The sequence below is a fragment of the Argopecten irradians genome, chromosome 16 (genome assembly GCF_041381155.1).
Source record: "Argopecten irradians isolate NY chromosome 16, Ai_NY, whole genome shotgun sequence".
NCBI lineage: Eukaryota > Metazoa > Mollusca > Bivalvia > Pectinida > Pectinidae > Argopecten > Argopecten irradians.
In genome coordinates, this window is record NC_091149.1 from 29265772 (window position 1) to 29285258 (window position 19487).

At 40.7% G+C, this 19487-nt stretch overlaps 1 protein-coding gene across 2 annotated transcripts in view; it reads left to right on the forward strand.

Moving 5' to 3' along the window:
* The window catches only part of LOC138310941 (titin-like), a 255773-nt gene that overhangs the window by 85999 nt on the left and 150287 nt on the right, over window positions 1–19487 (forward strand). For both annotated transcript variants that reach the window (XM_069252300.1, XM_069252301.1), the window contains exons 85-92: window positions 465–3920; window positions 4674–6488; window positions 7636–8025; window positions 8388–9515; window positions 10325–16720; window positions 17433–17594; window positions 18131–18312; window positions 18844–19009. In XM_069252300.1, coding sequence (XP_069108401.1) covers window positions 465–3920; window positions 4674–6488; window positions 7636–8025; window positions 8388–9515; window positions 10325–16720; window positions 17433–17594; window positions 18131–18312; window positions 18844–19009 — 13695 coding nt within the window. The remainder of the gene's footprint in view (window positions 1–464; window positions 3921–4673; window positions 6489–7635; window positions 8026–8387; window positions 9516–10324; window positions 16721–17432; window positions 17595–18130; window positions 18313–18843; window positions 19010–19487) is intronic.

A 19487-nucleotide genomic window follows, 5' to 3' on the forward strand; every position in this document is an offset into this window, starting at 1 on the left:
CCCTTGTTTGTAAAAGTAAATTTCTTGATTTTTAAAACAAGAAATCCAAAATTTGAATTTCTGGCTTCCAAAACTATTTTTCAAGATATCTCCAATTACATTTTGTACATTGAATGTTACAAAAAAACCATACATAATCATGGAAAGTATTGGTATCTGGAATATCCTTAGAATTTGAAATTATCAATGTTTTTTATATGTCTTGAATTATATACTACATACAAAATTAAAAGCAAATCTCCCTTATTAGATTGTTTATAATTTAATTGCATCAGCTTTTATTGAACAATGTATAAAAAATTTAATGATTATTGATAGTAAAATAAGAAATAGCATCAAATTAAATCAAAAGAACTTTCAAAAGTGTGAAAATTATGCTTATATGGTAAAATGTGTGAATTTGTCCTGACTGAGCCTTGGTTGCTGCCTTCCTATCCTCAATTTCACCCATCTTGTTCTTGCAGCCCCTGAAGAAGACATCCCTAAACATGAATCCCATCGCATGACAATTGAGGTCCAGCAGGTTCCTAAACCCGAGGAAGTTACGCACGATATCCATACAACGAAACTCCATATACAGAAGGAACCTCAACAAGAGGTCCCTCTCGATGTGACAGAGGAGACACGGTTCAAAGAATCTATTGAACTTGACCACCATGCACCAACTCGCCAACAACCTCAGCAGGTTACTGTGGTTTCGCAACCAACGGTAACCCATCCGGTTTCTTTGGTAACCCAGCAAGGTACCATGGTGACAACAGAGCCGACAACTCAATTTGAAATTCAGATTGGTTTCCCCCAGCAACAACAGCCCCAGACGACTTCATCGGTAACTACCGAGACCACCACAATCACAACTACAAAGACAACTGAGGAAATCGTCAATGTTGATGATTATCCCAAAGTTGTAGATGGTGGGGAATTCCACAAAACTTCGATGGTTGTGACGTCACACGAGGAACCCAAACCTCTTAAGCTCATAGAGGTTCAAACGCGTCCAGCTGAGGATGTTGTATCAGAGACAACACGTATTGTCACGAAGGAGATCCGTGACATTCCTCAAGAGGAGCCGGAAGTTTCTGAATCGGAGGAAAGACATTCAGAAACCATTGAGATTGTGCATGATGTTAAGCCACAGGAGGTTCAGTTTGAGGTCTCTCTTCCAGAACAGACAGTTTCAAAAACTGAGAAAACCTTCACTACTCAGACGCAACAGGAAAGGCGGACATCTGTTCAGAGATACGAGGTGGAGATTCAGGAGAAATTCATGGTCCAGAAACCACATGAAATCCACATCCCCTTGAAAAGTAGGAGTGAAGTGGATTTTGATGTTGTTGATGGCGCCGAGCCAAAGGACCTGCCTCGTCCTTCAGAAGAACAAATAGAAGAAATCCGTCCATCGTTTGAAGTGGAAAAGAAACCCGAACCGGTTATTGAGGAGGATATTCCAAAGGAAGAGAAACCAACACAGGAAACCACGATCGAATTCCCTGTCGAGGAGACTCCCATTGAAGAGGTTCCAGTTAAAGATGAACCAGTGAAAGAAGAACCCACAGAGGAAACACTAGAAGAAACATCAGTGGAGGACACAACTGTGGAAGTCGTAGAAATGACAATCCCTGTTACCGAGGAGACTAAGCAAGAGGTTGAAACATTCCTCACTGAAACCGAGGTTCAGAAAACTGAAATCATTGATTCAGAGCAAACTCATCTGGAAGAAATCACATTTGACCTTCAAGGACAACCTAAGGAGGAAGTGACATTTTCCATTGACATGCAGCAGGACAAACCGGTTGAAGAGGTAACAGAAACCAAAGAGGAAACTCACCAAGAAGAGTTCACGTTCCAAATAAGCGAACAACCTGAGGATGTTGTTGTCGAGGAAGTGACCACGACCGAAGAGACTCATACAGAGGAAATAACCTTTGACATTAAAGGTAAACCTTTAGAGGAAGTCACGTTTTCTATCAACACGACTGAAGAAACAACTCCTAAAGAAGTCGAAGCTCTTGAGGAAAAGGTACAAGAAGAGCAGGTATTTGAGGTGGAGATTGATGCACCTACCCAACCTGTAATAACAACAGAGCGTGAGACTATCCAGGTAACACAGCTGGAGGCAGAAACACCAGCTCCTCTGCAGCCTGTCGAGGTTACAGAACGGGCAGTTATCGAACATGTAAAGGAACCAGAATCGGAAACAGAGGCTCCTGAAGACTTTCTGGAAATTTCCCAACGTGAAACTATCGAGATTATTCGTGAACCAGAAGAACCAGAGGAGGTTATCCAGATCGATATTGACATATCTGAACAGCTGCCAGAGGTAACCAGTATCACTGAAACAGAGGAAACTAGATCAGTCAAAGAAGTAACCTTTGAACTTCCTCAAGTTGAGGATAGTTACCAAGAAGAGATGGTGATCAATGTAGAGAATCAACCCAAAGAGGAAGTACAACTGACCCTACAGATAGAACAGACCGAACAGTCAGCTCCTGAAGTTGAGGAAGTCATCCGTGATGTCGAGGTAGTAAAGGAGGAAATCAAAGAAACCATCCACCTGCCAGAGGTTGAGGATACTCATAAAGAAGAAATCACTCTGCAAGTTGAAGACACACCGGATGAAGCTGTAGAACTCACTCTTCACATTTCTGATTCTACCGTTTCTGAGATTGAAGAGACAAGAACTACAGAAAAATCTGAAAATATCGAGGAGGAATTTGTGTTCCAACTTCCATCAACAACCGATACGAAGGAGGAAGTGATGATTGAGGTTGAAGACACGCCTTCAGAGGAAATTGTTATGATGACTGTAACTGATCAGGAAAAGGAAGTACCAGAATCTGACGACACAGTTCCTGTCGAACAGGTATCTATGGAAACAACGGAGGTATTCCAACTTCCTGTTCTACAACAGGAAGAGGAAAAAGAAGTTGTCATGGATACCGAAGAAACACCTGGCGAGGAAGTACAGTTCAGTATAGACCTGTCCACTGATAGTGGTCCTTTTGTTCTCGAGGAAGTTATACAAAGAAGGACTTCTAGGACAGAGGAAATAACTACCACCCAAGAGGTATCTACTGCTGACGACACAACCACTGAGGAAATCACTCTTCAGATTGAGGATATACCAGAGGAGGAATATGAGATGACAATCCAACTTGGTGACGAGGCAGAAACAAACCTTGTTGAAGAAGTTACAACAACCGACGAGGTATCTGAGGAATCTCAAAGTTTCACTTTCCAACTCGCTGAGGTAGAGGAGTCCACTCCTGAGGAAACATCCATTCAGGTGGAGGAAACTCCCGGGGAGGAAGTGGAGCTCACACTCCAGATCAGTGATGATCATGAAACGGCTCAAGTACAGGAAGCACAAGAGTCGGAAACCATCACCAACACAACAGAAGAAGTCACCTTCCAGGTGTCTGACCTTGGAGACACCACCACTGAAGAAGTCACATTTCAGTTGACAGAGCAACCTCAGGAAGAAGTCGAGCTGACTCTCCAGATGCCTGAACATGTCAAAGAAGTCACAAAGATTGTTGTGACTGAGGAACATACTAAAGAGGAGAAAATCACGGTTCCAGAGGCAACCACAACTAGAGAAGTGTTTCCCGATATCGAGATCCCAGACGGTGATCTTGCTCCTGATTTTACATGGGGTTTGACTTCTCTCAAGGTCATGGACGGGGAAGAGGCCAAATTCCGTTGTGAGGTCGAAGGTCACCCTATGCCTGAGATCTCCTGGTACCATGATGACAAACCGATAACAGAGAACCAGGACTTCAAGCTCACATATAATACAGAGAGCGGAGCGTGTACTCTGCTTATCGTGGAGGTCTTCCCCCAGGACGCAGGAGAGTACACTTGTGTTGCACTCAATAAATATGGAAAGGCTATTACACGTGGCTATCTGGAGGTTGAATGTGAGTAAGCCATATAAAGTCGATGTTATGCACTTAACAAGAATTCATGATTCACTAGGACTCGCCTCGCGTTAGATGGTCACTGCTATCGGTATTGAATTTCTCGTTAGTCTTTGATTGGGTGTGACATCAGATTTAGAACTCTGATTTTGATCCTTATTGTTTGATATTTCCGGGCATTCACTCTTTCCTATCTCTGCTCCGTTGAGTTGTAAAATGTTTGCAATCCATGATCAAAGTCTTTCAATTCCACCGTTATATTATGGACATCATTACATTCCTTTGGGTTTTGCAAAATTAAAGAGAACAAGAATTCTTTACAGTATGTACACTTAATTTGTAATAAAATTCAATTTAAAAAATGTATTGATAGCTGAAAATGATAAGTTTATTCATTGGTAAATATATTTTGATTTGGTAATATTGAAAGAGACATTAATCAGTCTGCAACTCTAGCTAAAATATGCTTAATATGTATTCACATATTGACAAATCGATTAATCTTCAAACGCATGCAATCTGTATGATGAGTCTCTTTCCCTAAATGCATCATGCTCTTATGGAAGATCAATCATGATTTGCCGAAATGAGAAATACATATCATTCAATATTTTGAGTGGTCTTGCAGATTTGTCTCTTTCAAGAACTTGTTAAATTGTATACTAATACAAGTATTTGTGAACATCCTAACTAACCCTGTCGTTATGTATGATTGATTCCCACCTCTGACACCCAACCTCTCCTCCTTTACAGCCTATGAGTATGTACCTGACACTGAGGAAGCATCTGATTCGTTCCTGTCATCCATCGAGGCTGCCTCCCCTAAACCCCACATTGATTCCGACTCTGAATTATCTACTGTTGCCAAAGAATTTGAGGAACAGATCCAAAAAGTCAAGGAAAAAATGGAGATAGAGATTCTTGAGGCGAAGGAAGAACCAGCTCAACAACAGGAAGTGGAAATACAAGCTGGTACAGTAGAAACAGCGGAAGTTGAGGAAACGGAGGAAGTTGCTCCCATTACTCAGGAACCACAACCCGAGGAAGCTAAGCCTCTTGATGTCACTCCCGAGGCAGTCCAGCCTACCGCTGTGGCTCCTGTGGAGAGTGTAACTGAAACAACACAGGAGGTGGTTCCTGCATCAGAGGAAGTGGTTCTTATCCCACAGGAACTTCAACCTGAGGCAACAACATCCGAAGACGTTGAAGCAGAAGCTGTCCAGCCAACAGCTACTTCCCCAATTGAGAGTGTGACCGAGACGACCGAGGAAGATCAGCCGTCAGCAGAGGTAGTTCCTATTACACAGGAACTACAGTCTGAACAGACGGAGCCTACAGAGGTGGCAGTAGAGGCTGTTCAGCCTAAAGCTGTGTCACCAGTAGAAACCATTGCTGAAACAACCCAGGAAGAAATTCCTGAACAGGAGGATGTGGTTCCTATTACACAAGGACCGCAACCAGAAGAAACTAAGCCTACAGAGGTTACCCTAGAAGATGTTCAGCCCACAGCTACTTCTCCTGTTGTGAGCGTCACCGATACTACACAGGATGACGTACCGTCAACAGAGGTTGTTCCGGTTACAGAGGAACCACTTCCTGAAGTGGCTAAGTCTTCCGCGGTTACCCCAGAAGATGTTCAGCCCACAACTACTTCTCCTGTAGAGAGTGTCACCGATACTACAACGGATGACGTACCGTCTACAGAGGTTATTCCGGTTACAGAGGAACCACTTCCTGAAGAGGCTAAGTCTTCCGAGGTTACCCCAGACGACGTTCAGCCCACAGCTACTTCTCCTGTTGAGAGTGTCACCGATACCACACAGGATGAGGTTCCTTCTACAGAAGTTGTTTTGGTTACAGAGGAACCACTCCCCGAAGAAGCTAAGACTACGGAAGTCACTATTGAGGCTGCTCAGCCTACCACTGTTTCGCCTGTTCAGAGCGTTGCTGACACAACACAAGTAGAGGTACCAACAACGGAAGATGTGGTTCCAGTTACTGAAGAGCCACAACAAGAAGATTCCAAACCTACAGAAGTCACCATAGAGTCTGTTCAGCCCAGAGCTACTTCTCCTGTGGAAAGTGTCATCGAGTCTACTCAGGATGAAGTAGCTACTGAAGATGTGATTCCAGTTGTAGAGAAACCTGAACCTGAGGAGACAAAGCCTGTTGAAGTAACTACTGAATCTGTCATAACAACACAAATTGAATCAATCGAAAGTGTTGCCAAGCCTACTGAGGATGATGTTGAGGTTGCGGAGGTTTCTGAAGTCGTAGAACCACAAGAAGAAGTACCTGTATTTATAACACCTCTTACAGATATGCATGTTGCAGAAGGTACCACTGTGAAATTTGTGGTTAGCTTCACCGGTACCCCAACTCCGGAAGTTGTATGGTTCTTGGAGGAAGAGGAACTCAAGCCCACACAAGCCATCGAGATCACAACACAGGGACATGACAGCGTCCTTGTTCTCCACGACGTCTTCCCAGAGGACGAGGGTCAATACTTTGTAGAAGTCACCAATCCAGTTGGAAAGGCAACAACGACGGCATATCTTCACGTATCAGGTCAATGTTTATCTACTTTCGTGGCCTGGTCCTGGGATATCAGAAGTGAACTCCGACCAAACTCTAGCCGGTGTCTGATTGGTTATCACCAACGGTATTTGACTAATCAGAGAAGTGAATATTTTCATCAGAGTTTGGCATTTTTAATTTCGGAGTTTGCTGCAGACATGTCAAGGCCAACTGTACTACACTATTATCTACTATATTTGCCTGGTCATGAGATCTCGGATTCAACTCCATTTAAACTCAAACCAGCTATCTCTGATTGGTCTACACAGATTGTGGTAAACCAATCAAGATGATGCGAAATTTTGTTTGAGTTTTGTTTACATAATGGAGTTTGTTGTAGACATGTCACGACCAAGACCTGTATATTTTTATCCACTATTTTCGCATGATAGTGACATCTCGAAGTTAACTCTGACCAAACTTAAAACCTTGATCTGGTTGTTTTGAATAGGTTCTGTAAAAGCAACTGGAACGTTAAATTTGTACTTAGTTTGGTAATGTATAGTGGAGTTTTCTGAAGAAATGTCAAGATCATGCATTAAAATTTCAAGTCAACTCGTATAATTTACCTCATCATTCCTCCACATTTCTAATATGTAGATATTTAATTCCAATGAACTGACATCAATCACCATCAAAGAACATTCGTTATTTGAAATGTTTGTAAATTGGCTTGTTTTATTTTTTACCGTAAATATGCAGTTTTGTCCCTAAGCATTTAAATTTTGATTTGATCTACTCAATAACCATTGAAACGTTAGCTTGAGATTGACTCGAAACAAATAGAACAGTGAAACTTTGTAAACGTATTACTTTTGAATTCGTTTTTAGATTGATTTGATAGAGATAAATATCAAATATTAATGATAAATCAGTGCGAATAGGTTTCAATTATTTTCTTTATGTTTTTTGAGATTGACTTGCTAGAGATAAGATCAGTAAAATTATTAATGCATATAATATTATGGATAAATATAGTATGAATTGCATATCAAAAGGGTTTGAATGATATAAATTTGATTTCAAATTATTTCATCTTGCTTTATACATTTTACCATAATTTCATTAAGCATTTGGAATTTTAAATATCATTAGGCAGCAAGGCTTATTTGGGTTTTACCAATGCTACGTTTTACAGAACTAGTGAAACCTGCCGAGAAACAAGAAGCCCCGACACAGGAGGCCCCTACTCAGGAAATCACTGACATTACAGAGGTCACAGAGGTCATCACCACGACGATCAAGGAGGACGATGTGCCCACCTTTGTATCCCAGCTCAATGACATGCACGTCACCGAACATACAACTATCCGGTTCGATGTGACGTACACCGGAGAACCTGAAAAGGTTATCTGGTCCCTTGATGGCGAGGAAATCGAGCCTTGCAAGGAGATGGAAATCGTCACCAAAGAGCACCACAGTGTTCTCCTGTTCCATGACGTCATACCGGAAGATGAAGGTGAATACACGGTGGAGGTCATCACGGACAAAGGCACCATTAAGTCCACGGCCTATCTTCACGTTCACGGTAAGGCTTTATGATTTGTGGTGAACATTTCCCTTTCTGTTATCTGTTTAGTTTTATCCATGAAGGTTTTGCCTACCATCATGTTTATGGTATGGCTGTTGGAATATTATCAGATTGATTAACAGATCTTTCAAATAACATCAAAGTTCTTGGTTTTGTCAACATGATATTTAATTAGTACAAAGTGAAATTGAAATTAGAGAAGTATGTTGAATATGGGATAAAACTTGTGAGATACAAATGAATATATCTGACATTGGTTTTTTAAAACCACATTTGAAAAGAAATTAAATATTCTACCATTGCGTAATGAAAATGCTTAACAAATTATAGATAGTAATTTGTCAAAGTTACAATTTCAGAACTTACCAAGAAACCTGTACAACCTTCCACAGCACCTATAGCGGAGGAATCTGTCCAACCTGAGAAAACTGAGGAGGTGACAGTGGTAACAGAGGAAACATCAACTTCCACCGACATTATATCTGAGGTCAGTACTGCTGTTGTGGAGGCCAGAAAAGAAAGTCTTGTTCCTACTGCCGAGGAAACTCTACCAGAGGAAAAGACCGACAATTTGGATTCCACTCCAACTGAGGAACCAAAAACATCAGAAATTGAAGATGTTGGTGCTACACCATCTAAGGAAGCACCTACTGAAACCGAGACAGCTCCAGCAGAGGAAAGTCTGCCTGAGGAGGAAACAGAAGTTGTAGAATCCATTCAACCGGAGGAACCAAAAACTTCTGATATTGAAGATGTTGGTGCTACACCATCAAAAGAAGAACCTAAAGAGACTTCGACTGCACCAGCTGAAGACACAGTGACTCCAGAGGATGTTTCTGTTGTCACTGAGGTCACACAGGAACAATCTACTCCAGTTGAAGTTGAAGTTATTGAGATCAAACCAACAGAGACAACTGTTGAGCAGACAAAAGTTACTCTCCAGGAAGAAACTGTTGAAAAATCAGAAGTTTCTGAAGTCGAAATACCTATTACTCAAGAAACAACTCCAGTAGAAATTGAGTTTCAAGTTTCCAAGGCGACCAGTGAAACTGTCGTCACGAAAACTGAAATTGTCAAAGAGGCTACACAAACTGTTGAGGTGGAAATGGTACCTGAAGTTAAACCTGAAACCAAAACCACTGTTGAAGTACAAGAAGTTCCCTTGGAAGTTGTTAAGAAAGTGGAAACTTTGGAAACCGAGGAAGTACAAAGTCCGCGATTCACAACATCTCTCACTGACATCACTATCATGGAAAACAATGTTCTTCATTTGGAGGTCGTCTTCACAGCACGCCCTGCTCCAACTGTCACATGGTTCCTCGATGGTGAGGCACTGAAATCGAGCGAAGACATTGAGATCACGACCACTGAAACCACGAGCGCCTTCATCATCAAAGACGCCTACCCTGAGGACGAAGGAGAATACTGGGTTGAGGTTTCCAACAAGGCTGGTACAGCGAGGTCCACAGCTTACATCTGTATCTTACGTAAGTACAACATGCACGTTTCACCCAAAGGTTTTGATGCCAAGGCTTCCTTTTTCCTGACATTCTTTATCTGCATGATAAATTCAATCGAAAAATAATAAGAGAATAAGAAAAAATGATTGAAAATTAGTTGAAATAGTGTTTTTCTAAAAGATGAAATATCGCTTTGAACTTTTATGACATTTAATATCTAATTTTTTTCGAAATTTATAAGCTTAACAAAGTCTATGAAACTTATTATATTTCATAAAACTATATTTTATTTATCTTATATAAGTATCTATATTAATATTCTGGAATTCCTGTGAATAATTCCATACATTTTGTAAACATCTGCACCTGAATTCCTATGACCCTTACCTTGTGTGCGACTTGTTGCCTTACCTATGAGCCCCCATTGACCTGAGTGACAGCACACAGGAAATACCCTTTGAAGTGTGGTATGCAAATTATAGCCAAAAAAAATGACAATCCTTTTGAGCTCTGATTTTGCCAACCAGTTTCAATACACTTTTGGTCTCTTTCACAAAATCGACTTTCTTGATTGTGGCCTTCCGATTTATTGCAAAGTCAGCCCTTGAGTATGCTTTGGGTGTGTGCTCCCGATTCTGCCATTTGAAACCCTTTTCTGAACACCTTGAATTGAATTGCTCTGTCCTTGTGGACGTCCGAAAGCTCCATTTTCTTGACCGCTGCAAGTGAGACCATTGACGGTAAGGTAAGCTGTTGTTATAGGCTAGGTCAGGGGACTTCAGGTATTTAATAGTGTAGGCTAACTTTGCTTTGACAGTAGGTTTAAATGTTTTCAGCTCGAAGCGCTCCTTCCTCGGAAGCCCAGGAGACCGACGAGGAATCTTTCTTCAAGGAAACGCTGGAAGTCGTTCCGAAATCTCCAATCACCATTCAGGAGCTAGAGGAAGAAGAGAGTGTACCAGTAGACAAGGTAACAGAGGTCACTGAAATGAAACTTACTGTTGAGGATGACCTCCCTGAGATTGAAGAAGTGAAAATAGTCACAACTGAAAAAGAAATCGCCCCTACTCCTCAAACAACAGAACTGGAGATAGAGTTCACCCCTTTGGAAACACCTGTAAAACAGGAAGAAATCGAGGAAGTGAGAACTGTTATCACTAAAAAGAAAACAGAAACTACTGAAATCTCAGTTCCGGTTGATCTGGAGGAAATCAGTGAGGAAACCATTGTCCGAACTGAAAAGGTCATCGACAGCAAACCGGAGGTGACTGAAGTTGAGATCGATATTGCTCCCGAGGAAACGGTTACAACTACCGAAGTTACAGAAATTACCAAGGTAACAGAAGAGACATTTACGGAAACAGTGTCTTTTGTTCCTGAGGACAAACCAGAAAAGGAGTCATCGGAAGTCACTTTTGAAGTAACCGAAAAGCAACCTGAAGTGGTAGAAACTGAAGTAACTGCTCCTGAAACTGTCACCGAGACAACATTTAGGGACACTATTGAAGTTACACCAACAACCAAGGAAATTACTGAAGTCAAAACTGAGCCAATCGTGGAATACCCTGAGGAGGAAACTATTGTTAAAACTGAAAAGGAAATTGCCCCTACTCCTCAAACAACAGAACTGGAGATAGAGTTCACCCCTGTGGAAACACCTGTAAAACAGGAAGAAATCGAGGAAGTGAGAACTGTTATAACTAAAAAGAAAACAGAAACTACTGAAATCTCAGTTCCGGTTGATGTTGAGGAAATCCGTGAGGAAACCATTGTCCGAACTGAAAAGGTCATCGACAGCAAACCGGAGGTGACTGAAGTTGAGATCGATATTGCTCCCGAGGAAACGGTTACAACTACCGAAGTTACGGAAATTACCAAGGTAACAGAAGAGACATTTACGGAAACAGTGTCTTTTGTTCCTGAGGACAAACCAGAAAAGGAGTCATCGGAAGTCACTTTTGAAGTAACCGAAAAGCAACCTGAAGTGGTAGAAACTGAAGTAACTGCTCCTGAAACTGTCACCGAGACAACATTTAGGGACACTATTGAAGTTACACCAACAACCAAGGAAGTTACTGAAGTCAAAACTGAGCCAATCGTGGAATACCCTGAGGAGGAAACTATTGTTAAAACTGAAAAGGAAATTGCCCCTACTCCTCAAACAACAGAACTGGAGATAGAGTTCACCCCTGTGGAAACACCTGTAAAACAGGAAGAAATCGAGGAAGTGAGAACTGTTATAACTAAAAAGAAAACAGAAGCTACTGAAATCTCGGTTCCGGTTGATGTTGAGGAAATCAGTGAGGAAACCATCGTCCGAACTGAAAAGGTCATCGACAGCAAACCGGAGGTGACTGAAGTTGAGATCGATATTGCTCCCGAGGAAACTGTTACAACTACCGAAGTTACGGAAATTACCAAGGTAACAGAAGAGACATTTACGGAAACAGTGTCTATTGTTCCTGAGGACAAACCAGAAATGGAGTCCTCGGAAGTCACTTTTGAAGTAACCGAAAAGCAACCTGAAGTGGTAGAAACTGAAGTAACTGCTCCTGAAATTGTCACCGAGACAACATTTAGGGACACTATTGAAGTTACACCAACAACCAAGGAAGTTACTGAAGTCAAAACTGAGCCAATCGTGGAATACCCTGAGGAGGAAACTATTGTTAAAACTGAAAAGGAAATTGCCCCTACTCCTCAAACAACAGAACTGGAGATAGAGTTCACCCCTGTGGAAACACCTGTACAACAGGAAGAAATTGAGGAAGTAAGAACTGTTATCATTAAAAAGAAAACAGAAGCTACTGAAATCTCGGTTCCGGTTGATGTTGAGGAAATCCGTGAGGAAACCATTGTCCGAACTGAAAAGATCATTGACAGCAAACCGGAGGTGACTGAAGTTGAGATCGATATTAGTCCCGAGGAGGTGACTACGGAGATAACAAAGACCATTACTGAAGTTACAGCAGAATCAGTCATGGAAACTGTCTCTATTGTCCCAACGGAGAAACCGGACGAACCGTCTGAAGTAACAGAAATTACGTTGGACGTGGAAAAACAGCCAGAAATTGTCGAGGTTGAAATCCCCGCACCCGAGTCAGTTACAGAAACAACCTTCAGAGAAACAATCGAAATCGCCCAAGAGGGAGAGGAAGCACCTATTGAGATAACTCCGGAGGAAAAGTTCAAAGAAACTCTAGAACTTTCTTCTAAACCTCAGACCACAGAGGTTGAATTAGAGATAGCACCAGAACAACAGGTAGACACGGAGTTGACTGAAAACACCGAAGTCGAAGCTCCAAAAGAAGACGTTATCGTAACTGAACGAGAAGTGATTGTTGTCACAGAGCTACCTGTTGAATCAGAAGAAATAACTGAATCCTCCCAACCGGAGACGGAAACCATTGAGACCGAACGAGAGGTTATAGAGGCCAAACCAGAGGTCAAATTAACACAGATCGAAACAGAGGTCAAAGAGGTCACTGATGAACCTACCAGTGAAGAGGTCGCTGATGTGAAGTCAGAAACTGAAGAACTGGTGTCTGATGTCACTGAAACTACTTTAGAGTTTGCTGATACTGAAGAAGAAAAACCAACAAGGGCTCCAGAAGATACCGAGGAAACCCTTACTGTAGAAATCACTGAGTCTGAAGAGGTGGAAGTTACCCAGGTCGTGTCAGAAATCATCATTGAGACAGATGAAATGGCTGATGTTGAAGGGGAGAAGATCACAGATGTTACAGAAATATTCGAGGAAACTCTCTCAACTGAAGTATCCGATGTTGTTCCTGTCGAAACAGAACAACCAAAGATTGAGCTATTGGAAGAAACTCGCGAAACAATAAAACTTGATGAAACAAAACCCACAGATGTAGATGAACAAGTTCAGGATCAGCCAATTGAACAACCAGAAGAAATACACGCGGATCAGACTGAGATTTCTAGTGAAGAAAAGATAGAATTATCAAGCGAATCTTTCTCGATCACGGAGGACAAACCTACCGAAGTGGCAGAGGTTTCTTTGGAAATAACGGAACTAAAAACAGATGACGTTCAGCCAGAAACAGAAGCTGAGAAACCAACCGAGGAAACTGTCGAGGAAACAAGAGAAACTCTGGTTGTTGATGAGAAAATACCTACCACTGTTACCGAAACTGAGGCTGTAGTATCAACGGAAATTTCTTCTGAAATCAGCATAGAAATGGAAATTGAGAAGCCATCAGAGGAAGTTACAGAGGTCACCAGGGGAACTATTGAAATCACCGAGGAAAAACCTTCTGAAGTTGACCAACTTCAAGAAGATGAGAAAAAACCAACTGTTCAGCAAATATCTGAAATTCAAATCGACACTACCGATTCAAAACCTACTGAATTCTCCGAAGAAACCATTATTATTGATCTCAAAAAGCCGAGTCAAACTGTCGTTTCCGAAGTTGCCCTCGAAGCAGAAGAAACTCTGGATGAAATGCCAGTTGTGGAAACAGAGAAGCCTGAAGAAGTAACAGCGACCGAGGTAAGAGAGACGATAATTATCGAACAGAAAAAAGAATCGGAAGCATCAAAGCTTGAAATTGACGTAGAAACCACGTCTAGTGAGGATATCCCCGAGACCGAAACTCTTCAGCCCATAGTAGATACAGTGGAAGACACAAAGGACACAATAACTGTTCAGGAATCTAAACCTGCAGAAACCCCAGTGGCACCGACCAAAGAGAAAACTGATGAAGTTGAAGAGATTCCCGAAGAAATGGCTGAAAAACCAAAAGAGGAGACCATTGAGGAATTCAAAGACACCATAGTTGTACAAGATACGCCTGAAACTGAAACAATTGAAGAGGTCACGGTTGTTGAGCAAGAGAAAGTCCAGAAACAAGTTAGTTTTGATCTCGAGAAATCCGAGGAGTATATAACAGATACCTACGAGGAATTAGTCATCCGTGAGGATGAAGATGTCTCGAGGGTTGAGGAAGACGAAGAGAAGAAGGATGTTGAATCGTCAGAGATCATCGTTGAGACCATTGAGAAATATGCCGAAGAATTCACCAAAGAACTTCTTGAAACCGTTTTAGTAGATGAAGTTGTTTCAACACAACTAACTGATGTAGAAATACCAGAAACTACTGAAGAAAAGACTGTAGATACTGAATATTTGTCTGAGGTAACAGAGGACGAACTTCAGCAGCCTAAAAAAGAAGTAACACAAATATCAGTGGACATCGATGTGACACAACCAAGCGAGGATGTTGTCTCAGAGGTAACAACAACTATCGAAATTGAGGATGTAAAAACTACAGAAACAGAGACTGAGGTTGATCTTACCGCCCAAGAGGAAGTTTCTGAACTCGAGATTCAAACAGCTGAGGAAATACCAGAAACGGTAGAGAAGGATGTGTCTGAATCTATTGAAATTGATGTTACCAAACCTACAGATGTAGATGTTTCAGAGGAATTTCAGCCAGAGGAAGAAGTCCCGGAAATAAAACCCTCTCAAGAGCAGGAGAAATCAACAGAAATCCTTATCTCACAAGATGTTACTAAAATTACTGTGGATGACACAAAACCATCAGAAACTATTCCTGAAACAGACGAAATTCCACAGGAAGCTGTCAAAGAAATCACTGTTGAAATCCAGACAGAAAAACCTGAAGAGGAAACTGTCACCGAAGTAACTGTGTCTTCCACTATTGAAGACAAGATACCAGCAGATGTCCGTGTAGAAGAGGATGTCGTCCCTACTGAGGAAGCTGTGGAAACAACAGAGGACATTGAAGAGGATAAACCCTCCGAAAGTGTCACACCAGCTGTATCTGAAGTTTCTTCTGTCACAGATAAACTGATTTCGGAAGTTGTAGTCACGGAAACTGAAATACCAGAGGAAGAGATTACAGACACGAAACTTGAATTTGAGACAGACCAAATCTCAGAGCAGGATGTTGTTGATACAACTGAGGTTGTTATCGACACGGATTCAAAACCATCCGATGTCGCACCTGAGGAAGCAGCTGTTCCTACAGAGGAGACATTTGAATCAATCACTGGTATTGTCACTGACAGTTCTACAGAGGAAACTGTTATTTCAGTGACAGAACAACTCTCTGTGGAGGACACAACTGTATCAGAGGTTGAGACAACAGACGAACTTCTGATTGATGAGGAGATTAAAGAAATATCTAAAGAACAAGAAACTGAAAAGCCTCAAGAGGAGACGGTTACAGAAATTAAAGAATCAATTGCAGTTGATGATGAGAAACCATCTACTGTTACAGCTGAAGTAGACTTGGTTATAGAAGAACAGGTGGAGGACAAACCAGCAGTGGAAACTGAGGTGTCACCAGAGGAAACCGTTGAGGACGTTACTGTTACACCATCAATCGAAGAAACAAAACCTTCTGAGACCACAGAGGAAGCAGATGTTGTCACTGATGAATCTGTGGAGGACCAACCAGATGTTTCCGAAGACACAACCATTGAAGTAGGCATTGCCCCAGTTACAAAAGTCACCTTCGCAGAGGAAACAATACCATCAGAAGTTTCTGAAACTGAGGTCATAGTTGATGAAGAACTCACTGAAGAACAGCCCGAAACTGAGACTGAAAAACCCACAGAGACAGAGGAATCTCAAGTATCGTCGGTTACATTTACTGAAGAGGTTGTGCCAACCGAAGTCTCTGAGGTTGAGCATATCACATCTGAAGACACTTTGGAAGACCAACCAGAAGTTGAGACCGAAAAACCAGTCTCAGAAACTGTAACTGAATACACTGAGCAATTTGACATCAAGGCCACAGATGTGACGATAACAAAAGAACTTCAAGAAGATACCCTTGAAACTGAGACACAGCTTGAAGATATTGCTCAGAAATTCGCCAGTGAAATCATCACAGAGGCATCAAAGGTAGTTTCAATCCAAGAGGCTAAGCCAACTGAAGTAGATGTCACAGAAATTCTTCAGCCTGCAGAAGCAGTAGAGGACGAGGTTACAGTAGAAACTGAGAAATCCACTGAGGTGGAAGAGACCGATGTGACAATCGATGTAGTTGTTGAGGACCAAAAACCCACCGAAGTAACTATGGATCTGGAAGTAACAGAAGAAGTACCTGTAGAAGAGGTAGACTCCGAGGTCACTGTTACTGCAACTGAGCAACCCACTGAGGACACCACACAAACAGTTACAATGGAGATAGTACCATCCGAGGAAACCGAGGAAGCCCCAGAGGAAATCCCTGAATGTAAGTTGTGTAGTAAGTAAATGGTAGGATGATAAATGTTGTAAATGTGTACTTCATATATGTAGTGCTAAGTATGTTGTGTTTATATTGTTTTATAGACTCATACAGAGGCATTAATTCTTATTGGTAGATTAAGTCTTTGAATTTTATTTTATTTTAATTTTCTTTGTTGATAAATAAGTTTCTTGCTGCTTTAATGTAAAGTTGTCAATTTTTGCAATGTTTTAATTATTTTTATTTAATGATAGCTTCTTTCTATGCGTTTTGTGTGTATATACATTATGTATCTACCTTGTGTGTCGTGTGTCCTTCAATCCTCTGATTGTTGCCCTTCCGTACTGTTCCATCGACATGTGCATGGCACTGTTTTACTGCTTAAAATTGTTTTCAGATAAAGATTTAAAACTTAAAATTGCAGCATAATTAATTTCCATGCAGGTAAATTCATTTAAAGGCTTTGATAATAATGACAAAAAAAAACAAAACGGAAATTCTTTCAAAATTTTCAATTTTGTTATATAGTATCCATGCTATATGTACTGCAAATAACACTCTTGCGCTTTCTGTTGCTGATATATGATTAACTTAAATGTTGATTGAAATTGTAGAAATCATTTTGTACGATACATTATAGATTTATGATATCTCTTGCTGTATAATCATATATAACATTCTATGTGACATGCTATAAATCCTCTGTTCCCTCGTTTAGCTTTGGAAGAAAAGAAACCCGTACAGACGGTTGAGAAAACCATAGAGGTCACCCAGGAGGAAGTCGTTACAGTCGGATTAGAGGTCAGCGAAAAGGTCATCCAAACCAAAACTGTAGAGAAAGTATCTACTGTCGAAATAGAGGTCAAGAAAGAAACCCAAGGTAAGTCACAGTGATTTATCATACTATTTCATTTTCAAATTACACGTACTAAATTCTGGACGGTGGTTAATCTCTGGGTACTCTGGACTTTCATCCACCATCTGCACCTAGCATGTCTTTGAATAACCCTAGCTGTTAATATAATAAGAATAAATAAAATTTCAAACCAATTTCCGGTTTATCCTCATTTTATGAACTCAAATGAAATCGGGTGCCTTGTTTTCACTAAGTTTATGACAATATTTCACTTCAGTAGAATAAAATATCTGGACTAGAATAATAAAAGGATTGCTGACATTGAAATCAACGCGTATAAACTGTTCACGGATTATCTTGCCACAAAAAGTAATGATTCATGAATGATACAAATGCATGAATTCATTTGTATAACTTCTGTAATTTATTACATTTAGCTTATCATGTAACATTGCAACTGTCAGAGGTGTTTGAATGTGTTGATATAGATACTGTTTTTTGTCCTGCTACCTACAGTTTGTTGAATGTGACGATATTGATACTGTTTTGTGTACCTACAGAAACTGTTGCACAAGCTGTGATTACAGAGGACAGTCAGGCCCCTAAAGTTGAAGAGGGGGTAACGGAAGCTCCCCGTTTCATACAGACCCTCCAACGCCAAGTTAATGTACTCGAAGGTTCCACGGTAACGGTTGAGTGCATAGTAGCTGGCACGCCCACTCCCGAGGTCATGTGGTTCCAGGTGAGTGAACATTTCATTCTGCTCTCTAAAGCATACAATCTCAGTTAAGAGGTTCTCATATTTAATAGCTCTGTACATAGTATTACGTTATTAATCGATAGATATCCAAGCATGATAATATACACACAAAATATAAAAGAAAACATAAGGTATTTGATAAAAACAATACAAATAAAATTTTCCATTTATATGTTTGGCCTACTTGATTTAAACGATGCTTATCAAATCAGGATATTGATCAAAAGAAACTTTAAATATTTCTAACGAAAATCTCTATAAAAGGATCCGCAATATACAACCGTGAATTATCTTATCACTACATAAACATTTGTCCTGCCTGTGTTTGAAAAGAGGGTGTTATACGAAACATTGTATTTTTAGTGCCACTTCTTTCAATTGATAAACTGAAAACTATTTTTCATAGTCAAATATTGTTTCAACGTAAAACAAATCTGCAAATGATTCAAATCATTTTTGTCCATATGTCAAATCTTTCGATATGTTAATTGCTGTTGTACCATGTGTTCTCAGGATGACGAAGAACTACGTCCTGATGCCCACTACAAGACTGAGTACCAAACTGGAGTATGTCGTCTCACCATCCAGGATATCTATCTAGACGACGAAGCCATCTACAAGTGCGAGGCGACCAATGAACACGGCGTTGCCAAGACAACTATTGAGATTTTCGTGGAAAGTAAGAATCACATCATAGACGCATGGCAGTCTCTTACCATGGACATTACCTCTCTAGTCGCCATGGGAACTCTCCTAACCTCTCTTGTTACCATGGAAACCTTTCTAGTCTTGTGTCTATCCTCTCTTATCAGGCTTGGCCACTATCCGAATCTATCATTTGGAAGAGAAATTAACAGTCAGAATTTTCTGTCACTATGCAACTAACAATGTCATTTTGCCTCATGTTATACACATGATGTTTAAATCAATGAGATGATTTATCTCTTTATCCCTCGATAATGTTGAACATTTTGACGTCTATATGTCAGTTTCTCTTCCAATTGATCCGTAGTTAATTAGTTTGTGTGATCATAAACATTGTGAAGTAATGACCAAGAAGATGGTGGAAGAATGTTTTAGTTGTTGTGAGTTGTCTGCCCTTTATTTCTCCATCATATTGTCACTGTTCAGTGAATTCCCAAATTTTCATGAAAGAT